General features: G+C 41.1%; 1 protein-coding gene across 1 annotated transcript in view; it reads left to right on the plus strand.

The window, feature by feature from the left end:
* Positions 1-10121, plus strand: part of LOC114486595 (putative uncharacterized protein FLJ13197) — a 46399-nt gene extending 36278 nt beyond the window's left edge. The window contains exon 2 of the mRNA XM_055086101.1: positions 10096-10121. Within this exon, the coding sequence (XP_054942076.1) occupies positions 10096-10106 (11 nt within the window). The 3' untranslated portion in view covers positions 10107-10121. The remainder of the gene's footprint in view (positions 1-10095) is intronic.
* Positions 10122-10666: the final 545 nt, after the last annotated feature.

The following is a 10666-nucleotide window of genomic DNA, read 5'->3' on the forward strand; positions in this document are numbered from 1 at the left end:
TCCCCTGCATCGGCAGGCGGACTCTCAACCACTGCACCACCAGGGAAGCCCTTTTGTAGAGTTTTAAAGGTAAAGAGAGTCATGAGTCCCGGCAGGTTCAGAGCACCGTGCAGAGCCCTCATTGGAGATCTGAGCGCAGGCCTGGCTAACTGAGCTGCATGAGGGCGCAGGCAGAAGACAAGCAGGAGGTGAGGTGTGGCAGCCGGGACTTGGAGGTTGGATCTGACACCCCAGGGGAGTGGACTGCCCTGGGCAGCTGAGGGAGGCCGGCGATAAGGTTGAAGTCCTGTTTGACCAACGTGATGCGGGATAAATCTGCATTCTTACAGGAGTCCTGCTGAACTTCATTCATTGCTTTCACAATAAACTCAATTTTGTAACACAGGTGTCCCTATAATACTGGCCTGACTGTTTGCTTCTGCTTCGGTCCCTGAGCATATGAGCAAATACTTCAGACACTACAACGAGCAGAAACTTGAGACAGAGCTTATCTTGTAATGCTGGGTTTTGCATCATATCCAGGGTGTGGTGTTACTTTAGAAGGCAAGTTCAATAATTATGTGTTTACGGATTGAGCAAACAGTGCCTGTGCCCTGCGAGGGCTCAGGATTTATACTTTGAGAGCCCAGCAAACTAATTTATTTAGCTGGTCAGCAGGTTTAGTACCTGGATGTAGCAAATGGTCACCATATATGCAACATATATATGTGTGAATGTGTGTGTGTATATTTACATTGAGTATTTATGTAGCCCCTTGTATTTAATCATACTTATTTACAAAATAGCCCAGGGAAGCTTGGACACGTTAAATGAATCAATAAAGCTAATTCAGGCAAGCCTTGGTCATTGACCCAACCCAGTGTGTCCTCTCTTGTTTCATGTGATATATTAAATAAAGCATTTTGTGTTTTTGGTGTAACCTAACGATATAATAAAGTGACAAAAATGAATGTTAAAAGCATTAGGGTCACCTAAACTGCCTTCTTTAGAAAATAAAAATGCCTATTAAACAGTTACACTCTTTATTCTCTTGGCCTATTATTATTTCTCTCTCCAGGAGAGAGATTGGAACCATGTTTATTACTCTGTTCTTAACAGGTCTTGTCAACTACCATCATACAGTAAGTGTTTATAAGCATCGGTAATAATGAATTGCAGCCCACACCCCTGCCTAATCTCTGTTTCCCTGCTTTACTGTCCTTAGATAATTTCTTCCGTTTCTATTTTTGCCTTTTCAAGGACAATGCAAGGCAGGATAGTTATGTGATTCAGGACTTTTAAACACATTTGAAATATGGCAATCACTTGTTATTCTTGATAACAAACCTAAAGGCAAGCTTTCAAGCACTGACTTGTCTTCTCCCTGCTCATTCCAGCTACTACAGACTTAAAGAGAAGGGCTTTGAAATTATCTCCTTAATTGGGCTGCAGGTCACTGCTATTTGTAGAAGTGGCTTTGGGATGCAGGTGTTGGTTTTGGGGGCCCCCTTTGCTGTGGTTTTATGTGTCTTGTTTTCATGGCTACACTAGCTTCAAGGACCAGGCAATATCCTTGGCTTCCTCTGGGGGGGAGTGGGAAGGGGCACACTTGGATTGTTCTACTCCCTTTGAGGTAGATGCCATCTGACCCTGGCCCTCCTTTTTTCTGTTCTTTTAGGTGTTCTGGGCTTGAGTTTCTGCTCCTTTTGGAATGGTCATCAGATGTCCACATACAGACTTTTGTTGCACTTAGAGCTATGCTAGGAGAGGCATGAAATTACTTCCCAAAGGATGTGGTTCCTGCCTCCTTGAGAACTAGAAAAGGGAAGGTCATGGTTGGACCAGTAACCCATCCTAGGTGACTGTCAGTTTCCTTATTTGTAAAGTGTGAAGGTCAGACAAGATTGCCTCTAACATCTTTTTCTGCTCAAATTTTCTATGAGCCAAAGAAGGCTGAGAACCCATCTAAACTGAGAATTCTGTAATTTTAAGAAATTTCTGGAAGAATGGGATGGTGGCACCAGCCAACAAGACTGAGATAGAGTTTGCAGTCAAATGGAATTAAGGATAAACCCAGTTCTGCCAGTTCCTTGCTCTGCAACCTTTAGCAAGTCACTTCTCTTTGAGCCTTAAGTCTCTCATCTTTAAATGGAAATACTACAATCTACCTAGCAGAGTTATTGTACGGATTTAATACACACACATAGCATATTTGTAGTGCTACATGCATAGATGACACAGAGGAATCACTCTGTAAATGGTTAAAGTTATTCTGATGACAGTGATCTTATGAGTATATGGTTTGGGGAATAGCTAAGGGTTTGGAATAGATTCGATCTAAGGAAGATGGCATGTGAAGAAGTCTCTGAAGTTGAAATAGGACTAAGAATGATCTTGAGGATAGAGTAGCTACTGAAAGAAATGATGCCAAGGGTGTGATAAGAAACTGAGGTGAAGGGCACTGATGGGCAAGATCATTTATTCACTTTTTTTCTAGCACTTGCTACAGGTGTAGATATTTTCAATGAGACAATCTCCTCATGATCAGTATTGTCTTGTGCCTTGTCCAGCATGTTATCTTCCAGATGCAGTCATTCTTTGTATTCAAAGATGGTGGCACATTGATGACATATTGTTCCTCTTGCTATCCATAATGGATATGGGCGTGTCTGAAAAGACCAACTCAGGATCAAACCCAAATATGCTCCAAAACCCAAATATGGAGATTGCTTTTATTTTGTAGCTACTATCTTGCATATACTGCGTGTCACTTTTATTGTTTCTGCCAACATCTGGATTCTTGGCAACTTCTCCTTACTTTAGATCTTTTTAACCTGGACTCCTCGGAGTCTCAGGGGATTTTTGAAGTCCTTGAAATTCTTTGCAAAATTGCATGTATATAAGTGTATGTGCATTTTGGGAGGCGGGGGGACCCTGGCCAGAGCAAAGGGATCAGACTCAAAAAAGCCAAAAACTGCTGCCGAATGTGTCTTAGACTAGGAAAGAATTAAAATGACTCCACAAGATGAAAAAATGATCTAACACAAACACAGAGAGATCCCCAAATACATATTGCTTCCAGAGCTCTAATAGGTAGGCACCTTCTCCTTTCCTCTAACAAACAATGCAATGGGTGAGTCTCTTTGGCAAGGTTTTCACAGTTTCCAAGCAGCTCTTCATGACATGATCTGGAGTCTGGATGAATGGTCTGGAGGGTTTCTGGTGAGTGGATGTGAAGACTGCACTTTCTTCATTGTCCCTAGAAAGAGTATTAACAATTAAAAACAATTTAAAAAATTTTTCTTTAGGAAGACTAAAGAGTCAGAGAATAGAGTTTCCAGAGAAAGAAATGAAAACTGATTTTGACAACAGCAAGTTAAAAGTGTAAAGTAAAAGTGGCAGGGTAAGATTTTTAAAGAAAAAGAAGGAAAAGTGCTTGTTATCCAGATTTCATTTGCAAAGAGAATCAGTCCTTTGTGCCTGGCTTTGCCTCCAGGCCAGCAGGGGCCACAGGGCCACGCCCCAAGGTTGGTTTGGGATCCTTTCAGTCTCTTCCTTCTTTTCTTCCTTGCCCTCCCCCTCCTACCCCTCCTCCTCCTACCCCCTCCCCCTTCCCCTTCAGCTCCTCTCTGCTCTCTCACATGCGCGTACACACACACACACACTCTCATCTTTAAAAGATGCAACCTTTATCACCAGTGTTAGGATTTGGAACATCTTAAGGAGATGTTGATCACCACAAATATAGATTAGGAAAGGAAGTGAATTTTAGCTGAACCTGTTTTGAAAATACAGAATTTCTGTTTTAAGAACAAGTGGAAATAAATAAATAGAATTTGTTGAGCCTCTGTGAGTCCAAAGCTCCTATTAAGCTTTCTGAGAGACTCAAAAGGCCAAAGTTTATCATTTATGAAATTATTACATAGATGCAATGATTCTATTAGATGCTGGCCATAGAAGTTGCTCTCTAGAAATTTACTTTCTAGTCTGGGAGACAGACCTCACATACATGGAACAAACTAAGGAGAATAAAGTACAGTCAGACTTCTGAGAAGGGAAGGCTTAAGTAGGCTGGAAGAATGCATCGGATCAGCAACAGACAAATACTGAAAGTACTTCAATAGGGAAATGGGTAAATAAAAGTGGTGGTTTCGAACAATGGAGTACTATTCAGCAGCCCAAAGTATTGAAATAAATCTATATGAAGCCACATGGATAAGTTTCAAAATACTATTAAATAAATAAAGCAATTTTTAAGATATGTATAGCATTATACCACATATTTAAAAAAACACATAAAATAACATCATTGTGTGTGTGTGTGTGTGTGTGTGTGTGTGTGTGTGTGTATTTCTTTTTAAAGATTTGGAAGGAAACACCTTGACTCATAATCGTGGTTACTTTTTGAGGATGGAGAGGAGATCAGGATAAGGATGTCAGTCAAAAATCTCTTTAGTTTCCATCTGTTTTGTGCTGATTTTGCATTTCGTAATTTACTCTGCTGACTGGGAGTCTAGAGGCCCAGCTTTCTTCTGCAGAAAGCAGTTGAGGGTTTTGTAAATATCTTGCCTTCTCTTAAAATACCACATGACTTCCTGGTAGCCAGGGCCTCTCAGAGGTCCCGAGAGCTGGGTCTCTTCCATTATTTTGAGGCTTCCAGCACAGTAATAAATGAAGAAATGCCAGAAGAATGTTACAATCAGCACAGTACATTTAAAATGTTTATATTTAGCCATTAAAGTTGTTCAATGAGTCCTTTCTCTTCAATCCTATCGGGGTATCTCTGTGATAACATCACAAGTCTATATTTTAAATCCTGGGCCAATGGTCTTCCTGCTGCACTCCTCCAAGTGGCCCCAGGGAACCAGAGAAAGGCTCTGCGTGAAGCAGGCTGATGGAATGATAGTGGGAGGCGTGTGAAGGCAAGCTCTAGTGCCTTCGATCCTTCCCCAGGGTTCGAGTTTTCCCCCAGGCCTGGCATTTGTATCTATAGGTCTCACCTGCAAAATGGGTTGAGTTTCAGCTCTATGCATGTGTCCTAGAACATCAAATGGAGAAAATTTCACCTTTCCAATCATCCTCCGCCCCACCCATCAGGGCTTTTAAGGTCAAACGGGCTTTCAGTACACACTGTGTCAGCCCAGCCCAACACTGCCTCCCCCCATGTTCAAAGAGAATTGGGGTCAAATGTATCGTTATAGTTTCATAGACTGTAAAATGTCCAACCATTTTATTTTTTAAGTAGGAAATGTTCACCCCAAGGAAAAGTTGCAAAGGGGCATAAAATATTGAAACTTGCATCTATTTCACTTTATAAAAGGGAAATGATTTCATCTTTAAGTTTTTGCACTTGGTGAAATTCTCATAAGTATCTGGAGAAGTTGATAGCCTTAGCCAATTATAAACACACTTCTGAAATGTTCTGAAGAGGTTTGTCCCTCTAGTCTCCCTCTTTTTAATATTATAGCGAGAGTTTATGTCTAATCTAAAGCATTCTCATTATGACAGCACTACTAATCATTTGAAAGAATACATTCATATAAACAAATACTACACTCCAAAGAGAACCAAATGCTAATGCACATTTTATTAGATAAAAAGACAGACAATATAATCATACTTGAATTTCAGGGAATCAAAGGTAGTAAAACAAAATTTACATCAGAGCCCAGGGCCGGGTTTAGGTTAGCCATACAGGCCTTCATTTTTCCAAGTGTGGAAAGTTTGCTCGTTTGAGCTGAGGGCTACTTCACCAGACTAACAAAAAGGAAAATGTCTATCAGTTTTTTCTTTTGTTCTTTTCAGATCCTGTTCAAGTGCACACAGAACTAGCAGGTTCACCAAAAAAGCTATTGAGCGTTTGCTGGAACACATTATGCAGGGTGAATTTCTTCTGGAATGTTGCCAAGGGTTTTTTATGCTTCTGTGGTAGGCATTTCTGGAACATTGTCATTTAGCCAAGCAAAGAACATTTGTTTAAAGGATAGAAAGTGTTTAAAAATTCTTGTTTGTTTAAAAGCAGGTTAAATAGCAATATGAGCTTAGGGTAGGGCAGGGAAAAGCACTTATTTCTCTAAGTGATCTGATTAGGTCATTTAATTTGGGGGGGGGTGTTAACAGAGTCATAATTTCTCCTAAAATAATTATATATTAATACTGTTTTTTAGAAAGTGTCTTCCAGTGCCTACTTTTCTTTGATGTGATGAGCTGTTTTTTTCAAAACTGAAAATTTACTTTAGAGATTTCTCACGTGTTTGTGTATATAGGAGCTACTAGTAATGGCTAAAAAAATTGGAAGTGCAGAGAACATGCTAAATTAGGATTTCTCTTTTCACTTATAATTCCAGAACTAGGTCAAAAGATAAAAATAAAAAAAGAAAACGTGAAAATATCTCTAAATAAGAGGAGATAATATTTTTAAAGTATTGCAAATTGGAGTATAAATCCCAAGTTCAAATTTTGACACATTAAAAAATACAATACAGGGGCTTCCCTGGTGGCACAGTGGTTGAGAGTCCGCCTGCCGATGCAGGGGATACGGGTTCGTGCCCCGGTCCGGGAGGATCCCACATGCCGCGGAGCGGCTGGGCCCGTGAGCCATGGCCGCTGGGCCTGCGCGTCCGGAGCCTGTGCCCCGCAACGGGAGAGGCCACAACAGTGAGAGGCCCGTGTACCGCAAAAAAAAAAAAACAACAAAAAAAACATAAACACCTTCCCAGAAATTCTTCTCTAATGAGTAGTAAAATCTGATCCAAAATCACCTCACTTTAAGAAGTTTCATTAATACCAACGTCTGCATCATACTCTCTGTAATACCCAGTGATATATATAAAGGCTCTTATTAAATGTGGCAAGGAAAAATCCTAAGTATAAAAATTTGAATTTTGTCATTGCCATTCACTGGCTGTGTGATCTTGGGTAGGTTACTTAGCTTCTCTGAGCTTCAGTATCCTCATCAGTAAGATAGGAATAATAATACCTATCAGGACTGTTGTAAGGATCAGAGATGTTTGTAAGGAGTCTCAACAGTGCCTCGCATTTTGTAAAGGCTTAAAAAAATATTCATTTTTAAATGAGATAATATTTTTTAAAATATATTCATTCATTTCTCATCTTTCCCAATCCATTCCACCAGTATAAGTCAATCTGGAGATTAAAATAGGCAAAACTGTGATCTAAGTTAGAATTGTGTTGTTTTAGTGTTAGGATATTCCTGGCTGCTTCATTTTACACTTGGACTTTAAATATACAAGTTTCTATAAACATTCTTTAAACAAAGTTAATCTGTTTTTATTTTGATGCAGCTAGGACTGATTCGGATATAATGCTTGGAGAACTAAATGACATGCAGAAGAATTTTGTTTCTGTAGGGCTGACTCTATCATGAAAATGTACTCAGTGAAAAGTAAATATGGTGCTGCTACCTTCTCCTACTCAGTATTTAAATTAACTCTTAAGGAAAAATATGACAATTCTCCTTTTATACCTAAATCCTATGGAATTTGCTGCCTCCTGTATTCAAGTTTGGGTTATGATCTTACACTTGGCTCCCTTCAATTGAGTTTTGTTATGTACTTGGCATGTTCCCAGAGCCAAACCTCCCATCTGTAACCTGTACCTACAGTTCACAGTATTCAGCCCAGAGAGCTCTTTCTTCCGGGCCACTCAGGTACCTGCAAGCTTGGGCTGTGGGCTTTCACACCGGTTTCTCGGCCAGTTTAGACACTGCAAACATTTGGGCGTTCCAGTTTCTGCAATTTTGCTTTGGTTCTTTAAAAACAGCTCTTCCCCCACCCCTGGCACATCACCATTCTCCAAGGCATTCATTGTGAGATGGGAAGGCTGGTGTCTATCATTTGCATTCCAGATTGAAATGAACAGAATCTAGACTTTGTCTCTCTCTCTCTTTCTTTGGTGCCATGACAAACAAAAGAGGATATGAGATGTATTTATTTTTTTGTAAAATGCAGAAGTATCATTTCCAGGAGATGTTGAGTTTTCCTCATTTGCTTTGGGCTGTTTGTATAAACTATAGCCCCAATTTTTTTTAAATGAACATTAAAAAAAATTAATTAATTATTTTGGCTGCATTGGGTCTTAGTTGTGGCACGCAGGATCTTCGTTGTGGCATGCAGGAGCTTTCATTGTGGCAAGCGGACTCTTCGTTGCAACGTGTGGGCTTCTTTCTAGTTGTGGTGCACGGGCTCCAGAGTGCGGGGCTCAGTAGTTGCAGAGCACAGGCTTAGTTGCATGTGGGATCTTAGTGCTCTGACCAGGGGTCGAACCCATGTCCCCCGCACTGAAAGGCAGATTCTCAACCACTGGACCACCAGGGAAGTCCCCATAGCCCCAATTTTTAATAGATACGTGGAAAGTATGAATTTGGTGGAGATGTTGAGAGGAGAAGATGGTGATGTGGGAAAACTATTTCTTTCTCATTTGCCATGAGGCATTTAATTCCTGGAAAGAACATATATAATGGCAAATAAAATGTCTTGGTCTTTGGGGCCAGAATTTCTGTTGTGTGTGTTATGAGTCTCGCAGAGGCTAAGTGCAGGTTTGTGCATTTACGGCTCTCTCAGCCTTGGCTTCTGTGGTTCGTCCCCCTGCACAGCATATTCTTCCAAGGCAAAGCAGCTTGCTGTTAGACCAGGATCTTTGGATAAAGAAGAATAGATATGATAAACAAATTCAAAACAATTAACGATTTCTTTTACAAGAACCATTTAAAAAGAGAATGTTAGGAAAGAGTGGCACCAAAATGGCACCCTCCCTCAAACGGATGCTAGACTGAGGGGTGGAGTTGGAGGCAGATGTGATGCGACGTAAATGGGGGTTCTTAAGTATTTAAAAATATCTATTCGGAGGATAATACTGAGAATCTATGGGTCAATATAATGCTTTTTAACATTATAAGCTCTGGTTAAGGTAAACCATTAAAATTTGGAGAGTTTACAGCTCAGGCATCAGCATTGCTTCCCACCTTCCCTCTTCCACCCCACCATCTTCTTCCTCTCTTCTCAGCTTCTCTTTTGCAATGGGCAAGAAACTCGTCTTCTTCAAGATGCTTGTGACGAAAATACACAATTTACAATTTACAATTTACTCTCCTAGAGTAAAGGAGACCTCTAGGCAAAAAAATGCAGATAGGCCAGAGTGAAAAGGGCTATAGAGAAAAGGATATGTACCTGCCACAAAGAGAATTCAGAAGCATCAATCCAGAAGGGCTTCACGGAGGAGGTGTCTTGCAGATGCCTAGACAAACAGGAAGTGAGGAGCTAGTGGTGGCGATGGGATACTGTGGAATTAGCACAGACAAAGGGAAAAGGCATATGAAAACTAATAATAGTAAGAGTGCCTAGCACTTGTTGAGAGTTTATTGTGTGCAGCCCCCTGCCAACTATTTTTCATGGATTATCTCATTGAATTCTTACATGAAAGTTTTGGGGCAGATTTTATCCCTATTTTAATCAAGAGAAAATTGAGGCAGAGCAAGGTTATGCTGCTTGCCCACAGCTGCACGCTAGAGAGTGGGAGAGCTGGGATCTGAACCCCAGAGCCCAGATCCTTAACCTCTTCAGCAAGGGCCTGCTGTCTGGGGACTATTGAGCGGCTTGATAGAGCTAGAGCCCAGTCTGTTTCTCGAAGGTGTGGTGGGAGATTGTTTCATTTTTATCTGGGGAGTGATATGTTTCTTAATGAAAAATCTGGTCAGAATTTGCAAATGGATTTTTTTTTGGGGGGGGGGAGGGAGATGGGAGGTGAGGAGGGGGAGAGTGTGCAGTGAAATTTCAGGTTTTAAAATGAATTAATTTTTATTCTTTTGCTTGTATTTGTATGGAAGCAAACATTTCCTTAAAATTTCCTTAATTTTTCTTCTAGGCATATGTATTTGTGAAAGGTAACCTGTAGACAGGCTGGATATGCGGTGGGATGCTGGGGGTGATGGTAGAGGTGTAGAGGGGAGATGGGGTGTAGCCTACTTGGGGGCAAGAGGATAATGAGGAGACTCCTGCCATCTCAGGTAAGAGATACTGATGATGATGATGAAGATGCTAGTTACTGTTTAACTGCGTACTTACCATGTGCCACCATATCCTTATTTAATCTTCACAGGTGCCCCATGAGCTAAATAGTCATACTATCAATGTACAAATGAAGGGATTGAGGCTCTCAGAGGTTAAACAACTTGACTAACGTCACACTGAAGGCAAGAAGCAGAGCCGGAACATGGATAAGGTCTGTCTGATTTCAGACTCTTAACCCTTAAGCTGACAGCATGCTACGGTAAGTGAGGTAAGCGTACTTTGGGAAGCGTAGGGCTCCTGAAGTGTCATCCAAGTGTGGAGATGTCTAGGAAATAATAGAAATATACACATTTGGAAACTTGGAAGCTGACAGGTGACAGAGTCCAGGGGAGTGAATGTGTGTACAGGAAAATGTTGGGTGAGGATGGTGTCCTGGGAACCACTCCATGGAGGGAGACGAGATGGACCATGAAAGACCTTTAGAAGAGGAGATGGGGAATGAAGACCCCCTACCCCTGGGCTCTGTGACTCACCCACTGGGTGGTTGTGGACGAGACCCTTACTTGGCATCTCAACCCCGGCACCTGTGAAAATGAAGAAAAGAACCCACTTCCCCATCTTCCCAAGATGTTTTGTGATCATCAGTGAGGTGCGGTACA

Source organism: Physeter macrocephalus, chromosome 7 (assembly GCF_002837175.3).
Source record: "Physeter macrocephalus isolate SW-GA chromosome 7, ASM283717v5, whole genome shotgun sequence".
NCBI lineage: Eukaryota > Metazoa > Chordata > Mammalia > Artiodactyla > Physeteridae > Physeter > Physeter macrocephalus.